This window comes from Protopterus annectens, chromosome 2.part2 (assembly GCF_019279795.1).
Source record: "Protopterus annectens isolate FY-2018-M chromosome 2.part2, PAN1.0, whole genome shotgun sequence".
NCBI lineage: Eukaryota > Metazoa > Chordata > Ceratodontiformes > Protopteridae > Protopterus > Protopterus annectens.
In genome coordinates, this window is record NC_056730.1 from 926,499,271 (window position 1) to 926,521,935 (window position 22,665).

The 22,665-nt window shown below is 41.3% G+C and overlaps 1 protein-coding gene across 2 annotated transcripts in view; it reads right to left on the bottom strand.

Annotated features, from left to right (window-relative positions):
- The window catches only part of ACOT12 (acyl-CoA thioesterase 12), a 772,547-nt gene extending 763,871 nt beyond the window's left edge, over nt 1-8,676 (bottom strand). For both annotated transcript variants that reach the window (XM_044064240.1, XM_044064239.1), the window contains exon 1: nt 8,344-8,676. In XM_044064240.1, coding sequence (XP_043920175.1) covers nt 8,344-8,506 — 163 coding nt within the window. In that variant the 5' untranslated portion in view covers nt 8,507-8,676. The remainder of the gene's footprint in view (nt 1-8,343) is intronic.
- Between the last annotated feature and the right edge of the window lie 13,989 nt (nt 8,677-22,665).

Here is a 22,665-nt window from a genome sequence, read left to right on the forward strand (position 1 = left end):
ATTTTTAGAGAAACGGATGTTAGACCAGAAAAAAGTAAAAATTACCAGGGATTTACGAGATTTTAGAAATAATAATGTTTTCACTTGGCCCAGGGATATGACACCGAACTCACACTTCAATTCTGATTTAAATGGATCTCATAGACCATCAGGTGTAACAGGTAAAAGTTTCAGGAATACTACCTTAACCACACCTGTTAACAAACCAGATAGTTATCAACAAAACATTAACACAGAAAATAGATTGTCCAACAAACTCACCCCACGTAATAAACAGAGTGATGGTCCTGAAGTTCCAATTATTGGAAACAGCACAGGACCTGATCCACAGTTGACAGAATCTAATCATATAGAGACAGAGACTCACAGCCCCTCACAGATACTAAGTAATGGGAGAGAGAACCAAGGTGAGTTAGGTGAGAGTTTGACAGGTTGCATCACAGACGTACAGAGATCAGGTGCAGCAGTAGTTAGACCAAAAGCAAACAGTGCCATTTTCAATTCAAACAGATGTCGCCCTCCCCATAGCCCAGAACCATTTTTGGACAAAAGAAGGTCCACAAGCAGGGGAGACAGAAAAGGAAAGGCTCAATAGACGAACAGGAAGAACTAGGCCCCACAATCAAGAAAATGTGGGGGAGACAAAATCGTTAATCATGAATTTATCTGGTAGGGCACTGAATGAATATGAAATACAGGTCTTAAGTAAAGGCCTAGGTTTTATTCCTACAAAACCTAACGATCTAGTAGATACTATTATAGAAACAAAATGTATGTTCGAATTTACAATTAAGGTTGGATTTTGGCAACTCAGATAGTAGCCAAGTTATGAGTAAGCATCGTCCAAATAGTACATATGTTCCACAACTGAACCCGACTATAGAGGTATTTGGGAATGTAGTGGAAGATGAAATATATAGAAGTCATCAAGAGAATAAACCATCCAAACATGGACGTAATTTAAACTATAAACAAAGGCAAGCTTTGAATTCATTGAGAAATGACAGGTCTATTGTAATAAGACCAGCAGATAAAAGAGGAACCGTTGACATTATGGACTATACTTACTATGCAAATAAAATGTTTCAGATGCTTGAAGATACAACTACATATACAAAAGTAACTAAGGCTAATTTAAATAACATGGTCTTTAGTGTTTACAATACCCTAGATGACCTGGTACTATCGCATGACATAACACAAGAGCTGTATGGATACCTAAAGGTGAACAATCCCACTATACCGACCATACAGGGACTTCCTAAAGTCCATAAGAACAGCAGAGACCCACCATTTAGACCTATTGTTGCAGGTCAAGGGTGGGTAACAGAACCCCTATCTATTTATCTAGAGAGTGTACTTAGACCGTTAGTTAATGGTAATAAGAAGATCCTGAAAGATAGTAAGCAATTTCTTTTAGACCTATATTCTCAAACTCACTCATTGGATACGAACCAACATTTTTCTTTGTGACACTTGATGTGGTTAGCTTATTCACAGTGATCCCCAATGACGAGGAATAAGACTGATCACTGAATATTTGAAAGCACATTCAGACTTCACTGATAGAAAGATTGACCTTGTGACCCTGCTATTAGAGACTATATTAACTAATAATGTCTTTGCATTTGAAGAAGTCATTTACTTACAGAAGGATGGCGTGGCTATGGGCACATCATGTGCAAATAGCTACGCCAACCTAGTCATGGCCAGATGGGAAGATATTTTCTCTTCAATAATCTATCATTTATAGAACATGCTGCAATGTACTGTCGCTTTGTGGATCTACCTCTTTATATGGCTTGGAGATGAACCCTCCCTATTAAACTTTGTTTCTTACTTGGACAATACCACGGACTTCTTAAAATTTACTGCAAACTTCTCAGTTAGCAATCTTCCATTTTGGACGTGGAAGTATTTAGAATGACCAATGGTATGATTAACACAACTATTTATAGGAAAGATTGCCAAAGAAACAATATATTACATAGACAAAGTATGCATCCCGCCATGTATTTCAAAACGTCCTTAAAGGACAATTTATGAGGGTATCTAGATTGAATCCACAACAAGAAACTTATGTATCAGGAATAGAGGACATGAAGGAGAGATTTCTGGAGAGAGGTTACAAAGAAAAGAAATATTAGACACTATTAACACAGTGGAGACCTTAAGAACAAGTACTGCGAAACCATATTTTATGGCACATGAAGCAATGACCACTAGCTCAGGTTCCCTAGGAATGAAGTTAGAGCTAACCTTACTTTTAGTAAAATGAGCCTGCAAGTGAAAAGCATTATGAAGAAACACTGGGGTATTTTGAATTCAGATATAGAAGTTAGTGAGATTGCTGGCCCCACACCTCGTATAGCTTATAAAAACCTTCCCAATCTGAAGAGTATCCTATGTAGACCAAGACATCCACTAGTTAACAGGTTGACAGTGAATAGAAACACAGTACCCTGTGGTCATTGCAATCAATGTATTTATATTAATAAAGAAACTAGTTTTGAGCACCCTACTACAGGACGATTTACAATTTTAACACTAACACCAACTGTGAAAGTAAAATGTCATATATATGGCTAAATGTTTAGGATGTAATAGTTACTACATAGGGAAAACAAATAGATCATTTAAGGAGAGGATTAGGGAACACACGTACCACCTTAGAGTAGGTACAGAAACCAATGCATTGGCTAGACATAAAAGTTCAACTGGTACCAGTCATTCCTTTAAGTTCTGTGCCATTCAATGTGTGTATGAAGGATTCAGAGGTGGTGATCTAATTAACAGAACTTTAGAACAAGAAACAAGATGGATCATAAGATTAAGGTCCGATAAACCACCAGGCCTTAACGATAAAATCCAAATAAAGCCATTTTTGAAAAGTAGAAGATTACGCAGGTAAAGAGATCTCCCACTAACTGTTCTAAATTCCACATTAGTTATGTACATTTTCCTCACAACATTATGACCATGGTGTAGATGACCTATCTATATACTCAGACATATTGTAGGCATTTCATATACTTTCAACATTTGTCATAAGAAATGAATCTTTGCACACATATATTTAGTATTGAAAAGTACTGTTTATAAAAACTAATGTAAGACACCTCAGGATGCCATTCGGGATTAACAGAATATATGTGCCAAAATACTTCCCATTTTCCCCTTTCGCCCTCATGTATTCCTTCCCTATATTTTCCGCTTCACCACATAAGAGTTTTAACATTTCACAATGTCCATATTTTAAATTTGGGTATCAAGGATGTAACAATTATAAAGTGCAATTAATGGTTGCTTAAGTCAGTGTGCTTATTTCCACCATTGTGGATCTGTACGAGAGTCAAGTTAATTATTAAGATATTGCTCTGTTTCCATATAGACGTTTTGTTGCTTCGGTTATTGTTGAAGCATTCTTCCACCCACATTTTTGTAAGTTACATTCACATCCTGAAATGTCAAATGTCCCTGTTTATTAACGGAGATTGAAGAGACTAAGGCATGAACTAATGGACAGCTATTGCAAAGCTCCCCATGTACTTATGCCTGTTCTAAGCCCAATCGGCTTTTTAAATAGACACAATGTTTATTTTATGAACGCTATGGTACGTAAGCACAGTAGCGTTCTTTGTTTTGCATTCAAGAATTAACCAGGCACATACGCAAGGAATACTTTGTTGTGCTGTGATTTTTAAAAGCGTTTCAGAGTCTGCAGAAAATAAGTAATTTTGAAAACTGTTTTAACTTTGATTTATACGAGAATAGCCTAACTAATGTGATACAAGTTTTTAACCACCTGTAATTGTTGACTGTTTTACGAGTCTACTCTGGATAGTATGAACTTCCAGTAAAACACGGAAATATCTAAAGTCACACTTTGTAAATATGTGCATTACAAGCAGTTTGGGTTATACTAACCAAGTCTGAAATGGCTTTTTGATATATACTGCCTGAAAGTTCAGTACGAGATTTTCCTAAAGCACCATGAGATGATAAGTAAATATGACAAGGCTCTGAGATATACTCAATTGTTTAATATAATATAATGTATGCTTGGGCACCGATGCATTTTTATGTATGTTTTTATGTATGTTTTTATGTATGTTTATTTTGAACTATTCAGTTCTTACTTTTAATATACCAGTATTTTTCTTAGCTGAACAAGGTAACATTCATGGAACTGAGTTTAATGGGTTACTGTATTTTTAAATGAAGGAAACATGTGATTATAGAGATCCTATCACAAGCTTTTGTTGGTTTTAAAAGTGATGTTCAAAGTTTTAGTTTGTGTAAAGAGTCTGAAGAAGCCTTTGGCGAAAGCGCTTACTCGTTTGGAATAAACAATTTGCTAACTTACATGGATTTATTTGTTTGAATTTCTACTTTCATTTTATTGCTCATTGGAAAGTCACGCATCTTTTTGGACTGAGTTTTACTAGTGTTTTAGCGTGAGTATCCTACCTCAACTAACAGCAGCTCTGAGTTTTGGATTTGTGCATATGTGAGGAAGTGTTTGTGCCTATACAGGATGCCTAGTTTCTGGTGTTTTTTTCTTTTTTTGATGTTTGTGTTAATATGCTGGTTGAACGTTAGGTGTTCGTCTATCATGGCCCCTACAGGTTTCTTATATGGGACTACTTCAAAGCAAGTGTTATTGAGTGAGTTGATAGTAAATTCATTTTTAGTTAGGGGTGTTTTTTTTAGGGGGTGAATAACATGAGTTTGGTTTTGTTAGCATTTAGGGCTAAATGGTTATTATACATCCAGCTTTCAGTGGAGGTGAAGGCATTTTGGGTGAGTGTAAGTTGTTCAGAAATAGACTTTGCCATGCAGATGATGGTGGAGTCATCTGCATATTGGATATCGTTAGCATGGGGTATGCTGGTATGGAAATCACTAATGAAAATGCTGAAGAGCAGTAGACCTAGTATGGACCCTTCTGGGATTCCAGTATTGATGTTGAGGAAAGGAGAGAGGGATTGGTGCCATCTGGTTGCTTGTTGTCTATCTGTTAGGTAGTTGAAAAAACAGCCTAGGGTAGGGGGAGATATGCCTAAATTGGAGAGTTTGGTCAGAGGAAGTGGGTGGGACACAGTATTGAATGTCTTGGAAAGGTCAAGAAATAGTGGAGACAGGGAATCCTGTGTCTCGAGCATGATTGACTGTGTCCAAGAAATATATAAGAGCAGTGGTGGCGCTATGACTAGGTCTAAATCCAGGTTGGGTTGGGAAGACGAGATTGTGGTGTAGTAGGTAGTTAAGTAGTTGGCTATAGATACATTTTTCCAGAATTCTGGAGATGGGAGAGAGGATGGCAATTGGACAGAATTTAGATATATCATTATTGTTTCCACCTTTGTGGAGAGGGAGGATAAATGCCTTTTTCCAGATGGTGGGAATGAAGGACTCTTGAATTGATCTGTTTAGTAGTATACTAAACTTAGGAAAGCAGTTTGTATACCAGAAAGTAAATGCTAAACATAATACATAACAGTGTTTAAAATGAATTCCCTTCACAAGCTCAAAGTTTCAAAACTTCGAAATGCAAATGGTTGAGACCATAAGATAGAAGTTTTGAAACTTGGAAGATTTTGAATGGAGATTGTCGTATAGTGTGGATTGGGAAATTTGACATTTTCCTCACTGTAGTGAGATCTCAAAGTTGGTATATTTATTTAGCAGGGGGTGTGGGGGTGCAGTGTGGCTTGCCCCCTGCAAAAACATAAACTTATTTTTTGTTTTTATTTATTTATTTTTTAAATTACAATTTCAATGTTTTAAAACTTCAACCTTTTGGTCTCGACCATTTGCAGTGTGAAGTTTTGAAACTTCGAACTTGTGAAGCAGCTCCATTTAAAATACATCTTCACACACCACTATAATGTTTATACTGTCCAGATGCAGCTTGGTTAGTAAATATTCAAACAGTAATGGTACGGGTAATAAGGCAGAATTAGCTAACTTACGAGTTGATCCTTTATGACTGCATTTCCTGCAAACATTGGGGATAGGGGGTGAAATAAGGTGGTGAATTGAGGGACTGTACAAGACAAAATAAAAATATATAGTCCAATGCTGAGCTGAAAGCACAAATTAACTGTGATAGATGCTAGAAAATATATGTTAAAAGGAGCAATGGAGGACAATCAGCGCACCCTATCCTCACATCTGCAGGTGACAATCAGCACACCCTATCCCCACATCTGCAGGTGACAATCAATCTACACTTGTGGTGAGTGAGCTTGAAATGATCACTCACTCCTGGAGAGTAGATAAGTAAATGTGAGATGTATAAATAACTAAGAACTAAGGCTAAAAGGTCATAAAAAGTATCTGCTGCTTATTCAGCATTTATGTCTAAATACGCAACAGACAGAAAAACATTGATCTAATACAACAGCTGTACACTCCAGCACAAAAACATTCAGTTTTGTGTGTAAAAACAGACTAAAATTGGCACAAAACTAAAGTTTTAAAACCACTGTTTCAAGTGCAAAGATCTGCCCAGCAAAGAGAGGGAGTATTGCAAGATTAAGCAGTTCCCTGGAGCCAGCAAATATAACACAGAAAACACAAGGAGTTACTCAAGCGGTGCAGTTAGGTAAACAAACATTTTTTTGGGGGGGAGGATGCAGTTTAAAATATATACATTGCTCTATTTGGAGTTTGCAGGGGTGCAAGGAGAAGTCAGAAACTTTGTCCTGTATGTGTTTCACAACTGGACAAAAAAAAAAAACAGCTTCATGAGCCATTCAGTTGTTTGAATCCCCCAGATCATAAACTTTTCATATTCTAGTTTTCTGGTCTTGCTCATTTTCATGGCTCTTTTACTACAGTGTTTAATGTGAAACAACAGTCTCTGAAGGTGGCCCACTATATTCTCAGTCTCTCTGCAAGTGGTTAATAAGCTTATGAACAATCTTTCAATATTACTCCAACCACCAGTGCCTCATCTTGCACAGAAAATAATCTCATCATGAAAAACTAATGTTGGACAATAGCAACCTCAACAGGCTTTCTTCACTGGTTGCATTTTCTCTCTCTCTCAATTCTCTTTCCCCACCCACCAAAACCCTCTCTCTATATCACTCATCAAGACTTCTAGAGTCCAAGACAAAAGGCTCAACTCTCCATTCACTTTTTATTGAGCATAATTCACACACACAGACAACAGGCTTCTAGAAGTGTCCAGACGTAACGTCCTTTCTCTATCCAGGAACATTTCTTCTCCACTCATACGCAAAAGGCAGTATATCTCAATATATACAAAAATGTATTTAAAAAAACAAGCAATATAATATTGGCTAAAAACAATGTGTTAAATATGTTCACCAGACATACATACATAAAGTAAGCCTGAACTGACTGCATAAAAACACCAGTTCATAATTTCAGTAATGCATGATGTGTTGTGCATTGAACAAATCTTACAGCATACCAGGGCTGCTAAGGCAATCACTCCCTGGTCCATGCTCTCAAAACACCCTGAGTGTTGGGTAATATTCATCTGTAAGGGTACTGCCCTTATTAGGGTCAAATTCTATTCAGCGCACACTCCAGCATGCCTTATTACTTACATCTAGATGTATTTGGTATATACCTTTTAGAAAAAGATGCATATACAATGTTCAGTAATGCACTGTTATGATGTTAATGTTTTCTAGCCCAAACAGCTAGAAGGTAGCATATCGCTCATCAGTAACAGAATATTTGAAGCTGTTATTTTCTGCATTTCCCCAATATTCAACAGTTACAGATTTGCCAACACATTAAGGAAATTACTTCTATTCCACCAGCAGCAAGAATATATCATATTATTTATCAATTAGAAAATATGTGAAGCTATGTGCTCATACATTTCCGGCATTCAGCATTTTCCAACTTTGCCAACATATTTAAAGGTTTATCACCTTCAAAACGTTGCAAGAAAAACTGCTCACCAGATTATTTCCCCTGATAAACTGTCCTTAATATAATATCCATAGAATTACCCCTTCCTTATAAATCCACGGTGAATGAGTTTAAACTGTAGGGGGTTATGATTTTTGTCACGAATGCAGAAGGGCTAGAGAAAAGAAACTATAGTTTTAAACTCCACCTGAATACGGAAGTTAAGGCAAACACATGTATTTACTAGGTAGACGTCATTCGTGGGAAGAAAGCGAAGCGTGGGAACCCTACGGCGGGAAATATCAGATCCCGATACAGGCAATAAAATGAAATAAAATAAAAACGATAAACAAAAATCAAACGTTTAAAGTGCATGACTGCACGACAGTCCTGTCTGTAGGCTACCTTCCCCAGTTCTCATTTCATACTTTTCTTAGCTCTTACCAGCTAGACAAGCAGTCGTGTCTATCCATTTCAGGAGCTGTCCAGCACTTAGTTCCCCGAGGTGGTTAGCATGACACGGGAGGATGGCCTGACACATCTCCACCTCGCCGTCCTCACTGCTCGCCATAGGACCCAAACGTTCCGGAGCAGTCTCAGACATCATGTTTGCAACTAAATAGCCTCCGACCCGTCACAGCAGCTATCCAACAAGTAATTAGTACTTGTGCGCTGGTGGTGATCCCAGCTGAGAGCCAAAGTCCAGTTTGTGAATGCACTTTGAAAGCAGCTTGAGGATTGGCTAGAGCGCAAAAACATTAGGGCGAAAAGTGAGTGAATGCCTAGAGGTAAAAAAAAAAAAAAAAAAAAAAACTGGAGTAAAGGTCTCTGGTAGGCTGCCACAGTGAGGGGCAATAGAAATGGCTCGTCTGTTTGCTGGGACGCAGCACGTCGAGCTCAACCATTCGCAGAATAAGGTCATTGTTAATCAAATCACGTACTTAGCAGGGAGTAAAGCAGGCTTTGCAATTTACTCTTGTACTCAATTTTAATTCAACCTAAAATCTGTTCATCTAGCAATACAGCAAAAACACGGTGCAAACATTAAGTGCAGTTATGAACAAATCATGGCTAGGACATATGTAGTTGGCAGTTGATACAATTATTTTATTTTTCCAGTTTATTAGACCTGTCCGAGAAGTTTGAGATTCTTCTGTTTCCCCATTATCTTACGAGCTCTGCATAGCTGAGCTGCATAAAGTACTAGCCTGACGCCAATACCGCTCAACTCCCCAGAATTTTACAGAATGTCTTTGATTCTGCATTATTAGCCTCCATCTCTCATTTTTTTCTGGTAAATCTCTAATTACACTCAACGATGCCTGACATCATTTTCACATTTCTTGTTGAACATACAGGCGCAAAAATTGTTATATTAACTTTTTAAGCGAATGAGACTAACATTTACAGTTTGTCCCTGATTCTGTGCCTCTCCCCACCCATATTTTTTGCTTTGGCCAGAATGCCTGAACAAAGAAGTTGTGAATAGGTCTGCAAATCACGTTTTGCTGCTCTGACTTTTCAACTTAAACTACCTTACTTCCAACTTCCGTTCCAAAAGTCTACCTTGGTAATGTTTCCAGAAAGTAATATATAAAATATAATTAAATATATATATATATATATATATATATATATATATATATATATATATATATATATATAATACAATTAGACATAGTGCTCAGACTTTAAACAGTTTCAGTTTGCCTATGTTTGACGTAATCCTGTAAACCTGCGTCCAGTGCCGAGAATGGATTTTGGTGAATGGAATATTGCTGTGTTAAAATGGTCTTCAAGTTCTAACGTGATCTTTTGATCGGCTTTTGGCAACCAGCCAAGCATAGGGTTACCACCTGTCCCACTCTACGAGGGACAGTCCCTCTTTGGGCAGTTGTGTCCTGCAAAAAACTGCAAAAATGCAAATGTCCTGAGATTTTACGGCAAAATTATTTCCTAATAAAAACACGTGCAACACATATCTCACAAAGCCAGTGTGCCGAACAGTCACAGCCCTTAAGACTAAACAACACACCTGATACACTTGTAATAGGTGACTCTATCGTCAGGCACACTGACGTTCCGCTCACCAGGCTGAACAAGGAGAGGGTCACGGTGAGCAGCCTGTCGGGCGCTAGGATCCGCCACATAACACAAGCACTTAGGTCACTCCAAGGCAAGTACAAATATGACTCAGTCATTGTCCATGCTGGTGTGAATGACCTGAGACATACCTCCCTGGACTACATGAAAAGAGACATAAAGGAGCTCTCTGAGCATGTAGCCCAGGCCGGTATGACCCTGACCTTGAGTAGCATCTTACCCTCACCAAGAATGATGCCACAATATGAAGACAAGATGATCAATTTCAACAATTGGCTTAAGTACTGGTGTCATTCAAAGGGGATCCAATGCCTGTCAGCTTGGGATGATATGTTCGACAAGCCACGATGCTTCGCTAGGGACGGCTTGCACCTGTCACCCCTAGGCTTTCGGATATTGGCAAAGGCTCTTGCTACCCCATAGTGCCTTTTTTAGGCAAGGCTCAAAAGCCAAACCCACCTCCATAGGTATCACAAGGGATAAGAAACTAAGAGTAATGCTACTCAATGCCAGAAGTCTAAACCTCAAGATGCACGCACTCGAAACTCTCCTTAGCATGGAGAACATCGATATCTGTGCAGTAACAGAAACCTGGTTCAGGGCTTCCGAGAGCACCCCAGCACTAAAAGGTTATACCTCATACCATGCTTTTCGGCCCCAAAACTTGGACCGAACCACAAGGGGGGAGTATCGATATTCATCAAAGATACCCACACCTCCAGGTTGGTGGCAAAGCACGAAGCATCAGAGACTATCCATGTGCAACTAACAGTGGGTAAAACTGCCTTCCAGTTTATAGCCTACTACAGACCACCCTCCCAAACCCAGGAACCCCACTCGGCCTTCCTGAGAACACTGGAAAATATGAAGGTCTCTCCAAACACCATTATATTGGGCGACTTCAACTACCCAAACATAGACTGGGAGCATTACTCTAGCTCCAACACCCTAGCCCAAAGGTTCCTAGAATTTATAAACTCAAATGCTATGGAACAACTTGTAACCCCTCCCACAAGAGGGGAAAACATACTGGACCTGATCATCACCAACATGGGGACTCTATGCTCCAGTCCAGAAGTGTATCCCTCACTGGTAAGATCAGACCATAAACTAATCTCACTGGATATTCACATCCCAACCCCACCCCCTGCCCAGAAAACCAAAGTGAAAAACTTCTCTAAAGCAAATTTCACACTCCTCAAAACCGAGTTGGAATCCTTCAAAGCCCCCGGGCCTGTGGAAAATACGGCCCAGACCGCAGAATCCTTTATAAACGCATTCTATGAACACCTTCAGGAATGCATGGACCATGCGATCCCAAATAAAACCAAGACCCAATCCTCCAAAGGCAGACATCCTGTCTGGTGGACCCCAGCCATAAACAAACTATACAATAAAAGGAGGAAGCTACTAAATGATAGAGCAAAATCCCAAAAAGGGAAGGCATCACTGATCAGTATTAGCAAAAAACTATGGGCACTCATAAAATTGTCTAAGGCCAGCTTTGAGTGAAAAATTGCACAGGGCACTAAGGATAATCACAAGGCTTTCTTTAGTTATGTTAGGAACATGGGTGGTAATTCCCAGATATGCTCAGAATTAGTCCAAAATGACAAAAAATACACTGAACCCACACACATTGCCAACATCCTAGCTGACAGGTTCAGCGCAAACTTCTCCCTCCCCACCAAAAGGGCAAATATCTATCCCAGCAGAGTGCTGGCCCCCTGACATCTCAGATGCTCAGGTAAGAGCCGCCCTCTCCAAAGCAAAAAACACAGTATCAATGGGACCAGACGGTGTCCCGGGCTGCGTCCTACATGAACTCCAAGAAGAGCTAAACCCAAACATAAAACTACTGTTCAATCTCAGCCTTACTACAGGATATGTGCCCAAAGAGTGGTGTACAGCAACAGTGGTCCCTCTCCATAAAGGTGGTGCCTCAACGGATCCTGGAAACTATCGCCCCATAAGCCTGACTAGCTTGGTCTGCAAAGCTATGGAAAGGATCATCATGGACCTCATAAATAAAGATATTGGGGACCTACAGACACTGGATCCTACCCAGTTCGGCTTTGTTAGGGCAGATCCTGCCTCTTAAACCTGGCTGATTTCTTTGAAACAGTCACCAAGGCCATTGACGAGGGGAAGGTGGTCCACACAGCCTACCTGGGCCTCGAAAAAGCCTTCGATACAATACCCCACTCGGGCATTATAGATAAGATCACCAGCTTAAATATAAACCCCTATGTCACTAGATGGATTGCAAACTGGCTCAAGGACAGAACCCACATGGTTAGAATTGCTGGAGCCATGTCAGACTCCAAACCAGTTACAAGTGGTGTCCCACAAGGCTCAGTCCTGGGACCTCTCTTGTTCGGTATATATTTCTCGGAGGTACAGGCCAACATGGAAGGACTGTGGCTGACCAAGTTCGCAGATGACTGCAAACTGGGCACCATAATCGACTCTCCAGCCGACACAAGCATCCTCCAAAAGGGCCTCATAGAAACAGACAACTGGTGCCAGAGCCATGGCCTTAAGCTAAATGCCAAAAAGTGTATAGTCATCCCCTTTGGCAAAAACAAAGTGCCCACAAATTACCACATAGGTGGTAATCCATTAAGTACAGAAGAAGTAATTAGGGACCTGGGGACCCAAGTTGATAGCAATCTCTCATTTGACAACCACGTGGCCAAAGTGGTTAGAAAAACATTTTATATAGCCCACCTAATCATGAAGGGATTCACATCTAGATCAGGGGATCCCTCATCAGGCCCATAATTGAGTACAATGCCCCTTTTGGGATGTACCTTACCAGACACCTGCAGCAACTGGAAAGACCCCAAAAGTACCTCACCAAGAGGATCAAAGGGCTCAAACAGATGCCATATGCTGCCCGGTTAAAGAAACTCCAGCTCTACTCAGTGGCATACCGCCTGTTCAGAGGCAATCTGTGCCTGACGTATAAAGCCATGTCCAACCCGGAATTAATGGACATGCTGCACCTCAGAAAATCCAAATCCCATCGAGCTACGTGCTTGAGAGACTTGAACCTCAGCACTGAAATAAATAGGACATGCTGGAGGGACAGATTCATAACCCAGAGGCTCCCTTCACTCTGGAATAAAATCCCAGTCCAGCTTAGGCAGAGTCCCTCATTGACTCTCTTCAAGAGGAATCTCGATGAGTGGATGGGAGATCGTAGGTTTACCCTGGGTATCACTTCTGTGTCACTGTTAGACAGAGGCACAGTATACTAACCTCGAAAAAGGGCATAGCAAAATAAATTTAAAATGGGTGGTGAAAGCCAAACACATTCTGACTAGGCTTATAAATGCCCTAGGGCAGATAGCCTAGTATGAACCTATGAACCTATGAACCTATGAACCACACACACACACACACACACACACACACACACACACACACACACACACACACACACACACACATCTATGGTTAATCGTCGAACAGCACGCTCATTGAATGACTGTTTGCCAAATTGTCAAAATGTCCTTTAATTGAATGGTCATATTATTGTAATGATTTTCATTGAATGACAATAGTTGGCCACCATAAAGGAAGGGTTACCAAATACCTACTTACCGGTAAAGTACCTATAAGGAAATCTGCCTTTCCCCACTGAATTGCGACCTCGGAATTGGTATATATAATTAGTAAGGAGTGTGGGGGGTGCAGCCTCTCACAAGAGGAACATTAGTATAACGCCAGATATTCATTATGTGGAGGGCTGCAACCCTCACCCGCCCCCGCTAATTATATATTCTGAGCCCCCAAGCCTTTCTGTGTTGGATGGAAGCATTCTAGCTTATCAGTGGGAGTGGTAAGGACTAGGTAGCCTATCTACCACAAGATAAGTGGCTTCTGGCCCAGAAATTTTAGTTTATTGGCCATTTAGGCAGTTTTTCCATCTCTTTCAACTTTCTGTAATATATATATATATTCTAAGCGTGTTTCCTGCTTTTCCTGTAACTAGTCTAGTCCAGATACAGACTTGCTGTATCCAGGACTGTTTGTAAGCTTTTGAGCCCCCCAAGCCTTTCTGTGTTGGAGGGAAGCCTTTTAGCTTATCAGTGGGAGTGGTTAGCACTAGGTAGTCTATCTGCCACAAGAGGAGTGGTTTCTGGCCCAGAAATTGTAGTTTACTGGCTGTTTGGGCAGTTTTTTCTAACTATTTCAACTTTCTGGTTTAAAAGCTCGCTTTTGCACTCGTTTTCCATGTTTCCTGCAACTAGTCTAGTCCAGATACAGATTTGCTGTATCCAGGACTGTTTGTAAGCTTTTGAGCCCCTCAAGCCTTTCTGTGTTGGAGGGAAGCCTTCTAGCTTATCAGTGGGAGTGGTAAGCACTAGGTAGCCTATCTACCACAAGAAGAGTGGTTTCTGGCCCAGAAATCGTAGTTCATTGACCGTTTGTGCAGTTTTTTCCATCTCTTTCAACTTTCTGTTTAAAAGCCGGCGTTTACACTTGTGTCCGCCTTTCCTGTAACTAGTCTAGTCCAGATACAGATTTGCTTTATCCAGGACTGTTTGTAAGCTTGTGAGCAGTGCCAAAGTCTGCTCTTCAATTTTTCCCTTAGATCTGCTAGTTCTCTCCTCTCCTGCACTTTTACTAGCTTATTAGTCTAGCACTTTACCAGACTACTTGTAGCAATTATTGTAGCATACAAAAGTACTACCAGCACTAAACATTATACAAGGGAACAGCCCCAGTACTTATTATTAATGCCCACCCCTCCAGGCATGTCTAAAGGTCAGTTCCCTGTGCTTTCTCCTATTAACCTGGTGAACTTGGGCATCATAACGCAATGTAGCAACTGACTCATTTAGACTGGCAACCCTCTCCTCTTACCTCCCAGCACTCAGACTTGTGAGAGATGCACTTATATATCCAAATTGGAAGCCACGCACTCTACAGCCAAGACCAGCATAGCTGGTCAAGAGGAGAAGGTCAACAATTGCACCACATTACATAGAACACATAACCCTCCGGAACACACACCAGCACTGCCTTCACATAAAAACACAAACCATACACCCACCTTTGTGGAGGCTCTCAATAAAAATCTACCCAAACAGCAGAGACCTCCAAAGCAGAAATGCACTCTACCACCACAGCACAACACTAATCACAAGACACATAACACTCCTAAACAGTGTGCCACTCAACCAAAGCCCCTAAGGCAAAACAGCATGCCCAACACAGTAGTCATAGGTGACTCGATGGTGAGGCACACTGATGTCACACTCACTAGGTTGAATAAGGAGAAAGTAACAGTCAGCTGCCTGTCAGGTGCCAGGATCCACCACATAACACACACACTCAGGTCCCTCAACAACAGGTACAAATATGACTCTGTCATTGTACATGTGGGTGTGAATGACCTGAGACATACCTCCCTGGACTACATGAAAAAAGACGAGGAGCTCTCAGATTATGTAGCCCAGGCAGGTATGACTCTAGCTCTGAGCAGCATCCTATCATCAACCAGAATGATACCACAGTATAAGCAGAAAATAATTGCTTTCAACAATTGGCTAAGTTTCTGGTGTCATTCTAAGCGGATCCAGTATCTGTCTGCCTGGAATGACATGATTGGCAGACCTCAATGCTTTACCAGAGATGGCCTGCATCTGTCACCCCTGGGTTTCCAAATACTGGCCAAGTCTCTTGCCACCCCAATAGTGCCTTTTTTAGGCGGTGTTCCAAAGATCAAATTACCACCATAACAGTAACAAACAAATGCAATTTGAGGGTCATGCTGCTCAACGCTAGAAGTCTAAATCTCAAAATGCACTCACTCAAAGCACTCCTTAAAATGGAAAACATCGACATTTGTGGTGTAACAGAGACCTGATTCAAGGCAGCAGAAAGCACCCCTGCACTACCAGGCTACAACTCATTCCACACCTTTTGGCCCCAAAACTTGGACCGTAACTCCAAAGGCGGTGGTGTTTCCATATTCATAAAGGATGCACGCACCTCCAGACTGGTAGCCCAACATAACGCATCAGAGATACTTCAGGTGCAGCTAACATTGGGTAAGACAGTGATTCAGGTTGTAGCCTGCTATAGGTCCCCAACCATGTTCCAAGACTCACACTCCATGTTCCTAAGCACCCTGGAGAATATTAGGGTCCATCCTAACACCCTCATACTGGGAAAACTACTCATGTAACAATACACTTGCCCAACGTTTCCTGGAATTCATTAATTCCAATACCCAGGACCAGGTCGTTCATACCCCCACTAGAGGTAGCAACATCCTTGACCTGGTCATTACTAAAATGGGCGGCCGTTGCTCTATACCAATAGTCAACTCCTCCCTGGATAGATCTGACCACAAACTAATCACCTTGGAAATCCACACCCCTTCCTCCCCCCCACAAAGGTAACCACCATGAAAAACTTCTCCAAAGCTAACTTGGGGCTCCTAAAATCAGAGGTGGCAAACTTCATGGCACCCATGCAAATGGATAATAGTTGCATTACCGCCAAATCATATACCATTCTGCTGTATGAACACGTACACAGATGCATGGGTCTCGCCATACCCAATAGAACCAAGAGGCTCTCCTCCAAAAAAAGGAAGCCAATCTGGTGGTCCCCTGCCATAAACAAACTCTACAACAGAAGGAGGAAACCAATGAGGAATAAGGTGATGTCACAAGACTGGAAAAACTCCCTTATCAGCCTCAACAAAATGTTTAGATCCCTCATCAAATCCTGTGAAGCTAGCCATGAAAATAGAATTGCAGCAAATAGTAAAGACAACCACAAGGCCTTCTATAGTTATGTAAAGAATCTCCACGGCAATACCCAGTTTTGCTCTGAGCTACTGCACAATGGTACCTCCTATACTCAGCCAACAGATATTGCCAATATACTGGCCGACAGATTCAGTGCCAACTTTATCTCTTTCACCCCCAAGGACCAATCACAATACCAGTAGGTTGCCAGGCACCCAGTACTACTGCTGCGCAGGATAAAACAGCACAGTCCAAGGCTAAAAATACAGCTTCTATGGGACCCAACAATATCCCTGGCTGTGTTCTACATTAACTACAGAGTGAACTGGCACCTCACCTGTGTGCACTGCTCAACCACAGCCTCACCCCAGGCTTTGTCCCTACCAAATGGTGCAGTGCTATAGTCATCCCTCTCCACAAAGGAGGAGCAACTACAGACCCTGAGAACTATCGCCCCATTAGCCTGATGAGTCTGATATGCAAAGCTATGGAATGCATCATCACAGACCTAATAAACAAGGATATAGGGAATCTCCAAACTCTGGATCCCACACAGTTTGGTTTTGTGAAGGGTAGGTCATGCCTGCTCAACTTGGTCAACTTCTTTGAGTCAGTCAACAGAGCAGTGGATGAAGGCAAGGTGGTTCATACAGCCTTCCTTGATCTGGCCAAGGCCTTTGATACCATTCCCCACTCAGGAATCATAGAAAAATTCACTAAGCTAGGCATCAACCCCTATATCACTAGGTGGGTTGCAAACTGGCTCATAGATAGAACCCACAGTGTGAAAGTAGCTGACTCCAAGTCAGACCAGTCACAAGTGGAGTCCCACAGGGTTTGGTCCTGGGTCCTCTCCTGTTTGTTATCTACTTCTCTGAAGTCCAGGCCAACACGAAGGGACTCTGGCTGATAAAGTTCACAGACGATTGCAAGTTGGGAGCTATTATTAACTCCCCAAGTGATGTTGACATCCTACAGAAAGGCCTCACTGAGACCAATGACTGGTGTCAGAACCATGACCTTAAGCTCAATGCCATAAAATGTGTCATCATCCCTTTTGGGAAAAACCCAGTTTCCATGAATTACCACATTGATGGCAGCCCACTGAATACAGAAGGTGTTATAAGAGATCTGGGAACACAGGTTAACAGCAACTCCTCTTTTGACCACCACATCGCCACTGTGGTCAGAAAGTACTTCTATGTGGCACATCTCATTACTAAGGGTTTTGCATCCAGGAAGAAAGAGGTCATTGTCTCCCTCTACTTTTCCCTCTTTAGGCCAATCATTGAGTACAATGCCCCATCTGGCATGTACCTCACAAGACACCTGCAACAACTGGAGAGGCTGCAAAAGTACCTTCCCAAAGAGGATCCTAGGCCTTAAACATTTGTCCTATATGGACAGACTCAAAAAACTCCAACTATTCTCTGTCTCATATCGCCTACTTACAGGCAATCTCTGCTTGACTTACAAAGCCATGTCTGACTCCGATCTGTTAGAAACGCTACATCTAAAGAAATCCCAATCCATCTGCACCACATGCTCCAGAGATCTCAACCTCATTACCACAATCAACAAAAACATGCTGGAGGGACAGGTTCATAACCCAGAGACTGCCCATGCTATGGAATAGACTTCCCACACATGTCAAGCAGAGCACCTCACTGGCCCTCTTCAAGAGAAATCTTGATGGGTAGATGGAAAATAGAAAATTCACCCCAGGGATAACTCCAGTGACTTTACTCAACAGAGGCACTGGGAACTAAGGTCGGGTGGCATGATGCCAGGGTAATCCTATGGGCTAGACTTGTAAAGGCTCCAGGGCCATTAACCTAGTACACACCTATGAACCTATGAATGTTAAATAAATCCAGTTATTCCAACAACTTTATAAGTTTATAAGCACAATATTTAAAATCTGTCCTTAATTTTGGGTCTTCTCTCTCACACACGCTCAAAAAATAAATGTTAATACAGATCCAGTTATTTCAGCAACCACACACACACACACACACACACACACACACACACACACACACACACAGACACACACACACACAATACATGCTAACACAGATCCAGTTATTCAGTAACTTTTTAAGTTTATAAGAACAATATAGGAAATCTGTCCTTATGTTTGGGTGTTTGTTCACACATACACACACACACACACACACACACACACACACACACACACACACACACACACACACACACACACACACACACACACAGACACACACACACACAATACATGCTAACACAGATCCAGTTATTCAGAAACTTTTTAAGTTTATAAGAACAATATAGGAAATCTGTCCTTATGTTTGGGTGTTTGTTCACACATACACATACACACACAAACACACACACACACACACACACACACACACACACACACACACACACACACACACACACACACACACACACACACACACACACACACACAGTTTGTTACTTACTGTTCTCTGGTTGTTACCCGATTAATCCACACCACATACAACAAAAGAAACTCCATGTCTGTCTGACTGGTTTGTCTTCAATTCAAGCTCACCTGAGAGATGCAGTGATCCAAGCAAGCAAAGTAGCACTAGCAACTACACCATGACGGCAACACATACACAGCAGCAGGCATGTCATCATCATCTTTTTTTGGCTGTTCCCGTTAGGGGTCACCACAGTGGATCGTCTGTTTCCATTTCTTCCTGTCCTCTGCATCTTGCTCTGTCACACCAACCACCTGCATGTCCTCTCTCACCACATCTATAAACCTTATCTTAGGCCTTCCTCTTTTCCTGTTACCTGATAGTGTCATCCTTAGCATCTTTTTCCCAATATACTCAGCACCCCTCCTCAGCACATGTCCAAACCAATGTAATCTTGTCTCTCTGGCTTTGTCTCCAAACCTTCCAACCTGGGCTGACCCTCTAATATACTTATTCCTAATCCTGTCCACCCTCATCACACCCAGTGCAAATCTTAACATCTTTAACTCTGCCACTTCCAACTCTGACTCTTTCCTTTTTGCCAATGCCACCATCTCCAACCTATATAGCGTAGCTGGTCTCACTACCCTCTTGTAGACCTTCCCTTTCACTCTTACTGGTACCCGTCTGTCACAGATCACTCCTGACACTCTTCTCCACCCACTCCACCCTGCCTGTACTCTCTTCTTCACCTCTCTTCCACACTCACCGTTACTCTGAACTATTGATCCTAAGTATTTAAACTCACCCACCTTCGCCACCTCTACTCCTTGCATCCTTACCATTCCTCTATCCTCCCTCTCATTCACACACATGTAGTCTGTCTTAGTCCTGCTGACCTTCATTCCTCTTCTCTCTGGAGCATCTCTCCATCTCTCCAGGGTCTCCTCCACCTGCTCCCTACTCTCACAACAGGTCACAATGTCATCTGCAAACATCATAGTCCACAGGGACTCCTGTCTGATCTCGTCTGTCAACCTGTCCATCACCATTGCAAATAAGAAAGGGCTCAGAGCCGATCCTTGATGTGATCCCACCTCCACCTTAAACACATCCGTCACTCCCACCACAGACCTCACCGTTGTCACACTATGTATCCAACCAAATTTCAGAAGTCTACAGATGTACAGTGTGCACACAGACAAAACACAGTGACTTGCTCGTACTGAAAGTGTTTAGTACGGACATTAATCCATACCACACAAGCAATTCCCCACAACTAATAAAAATATCCTAGGCTGCTACTCCTTGTGTTACAGATGGAAGATTCCATGACCAGATTATGTCACTCTCTCGATGTGATTGATTTGGAACTCCTCAGTTCCCGGCAACATAAGAAAGGAAAGGGAAAAACTAATTCACTGCAGATGTATTTAATGGGAATTAAGAGCCCGCCAAATACACCTGCAGCCAATAATAATCAAGTAAAATTAAAAAAAAAATTCATTCTTGCAGTCCAATCAGGTCACTACCCCCCTTCCCCCATGCTTGCAAGTCAGTCAGCCAATAAGCTTTTCAGTTGGGGCTGGGTAGAGAATGAATTTTGAGGAGACTTTTTTGCTTCCCCCAGCTAGCCAGATGTACACTATAGTGTACATAGATTATGCCTGCCAACGTCCTTGATTCTATGCCAATGACCTCAATAATCTTTATCAGAGTTTGTGCAATCCCTGGGTCAGTATATATATATATATATATATATATATATACATATATATATATATATATATATATATATATATAGGTCTACTACTGGAGATTGAAATTACACTATTTTGAAATCCAGTAGTAGATGCCCACTAATGCGAAAGTGCACTTCACCGAAAGTGCACTTTCGCAAACACCACTAGAACGAACGGGCAATATCCTCCACTGTAGTGCGGTAGTCACAGACCTTAGGGTTAGGGCTTGGTTAAGGATAGTGGATAGCCCTACTAGGTATCCACTATCCTTAACCCAAGCCCTAACCCTAAGGTCCATGACTACCACACCACAGTGGAGTACATAGGTCCGTGACTACTGCACTGTGGAGGACATACAATTTCCTCCACTGTGGTGCAGTAGTCATGGACCTTAGGTTAGGGCTTGGGTTAAGGATAGTGGATAGCCCTACTAGCTATCCACTATCCTTAACCCAAGCCCTCACCCTAAGGTCCGTAACCATTCACTCAAGTGGTATTCATGAAAGTGCACTTTGGGTGAAGTGCACTTTCGTGTTAGTGAGCATCTACTACTGGATTTCGAAATAATGTAATTTCGATCTCCGGTAGTAGACTCATATAAATATATATATATATATATATATATATATATATATATATATATATATATATATAAAAACACTTTGTGGGGGCAGGGATTTGCCCCCAAATTAGAGAATTAATGTGTTTGTGTCCTTCATGAGTCACGCTTTTTTGAATTGAGACCTCCCAAAGTTTCCAACATTTAAGAGTTGATTAATTGCACGTTGCTTGAACCAGACCTCGATTATTCATAGCAGATCCTACTGTAACAGATCAGCAGCACATATTAAAAAAGATTAGTTTCTTATAATACGTGTGTGTGTGTGTGTGTGTGTGTGTGTGTGTGTGTGTGTGTGTGTGTGTGTGTGTGTGTGTGTGTGTGTGTGTGATATAAAGGAAAACTGCATTATTCCATGGCTCTGTAGGAAATTGTTGCTCTAACTATTGAATTTGATTAAACCATATAGAAAGTAAAAGAGTGAACCTAGAACTGTATTACCACCTCATCCTTTATTTGCTGTATCCTTACGTAAGCAATTTATGATTTTCCCTTTGGTACTCAATGAAAACCTCTTTGTTAGCCTGAATTGACCTTTTGTTAGAGTCTATAATCATCTTTAGAGATTTTAGTTATAACTGAATCCATTTACCATACCACTTTGCTAATCTGTATATGAAGTAATGGTACATAATGTCACTACTGCTGTCAGAAGAGGTTCTCACTCATTTCATTATAGGGTGTCAGAGTTCTTTGGATGTCCAATGAATTCAGTTTTTCTGATTCGTGTTTGCCAGTTCTTAGTACAGTTATATCACTGGGTGCTTCACAAGCTAGCGTATCAAAGTAGAGAAACGAGACTTGTGAAGGCCCACATTGCATACACATCTACTGAATTTATGCATGACATTGTGTACAGCATACTGATGGAAAAAGTGAGAGGAGCTGCACAAAGGTGGATGCTGCTGACTGCAACTTGGGGCTTGCACTATAACTGTGTTTTTTTCCCTTTGTCCCTTCTGAAGTTGTAATTATCTATTGCTCATTCAGGTAGATACCATAAGTACCAGTGGTGAATGACTAGATTTCACTCTGTCCTTCAAATGCCATCTGTCAACATATGTGGATATGCTTCCACTGTGAATCAACATCTGTGT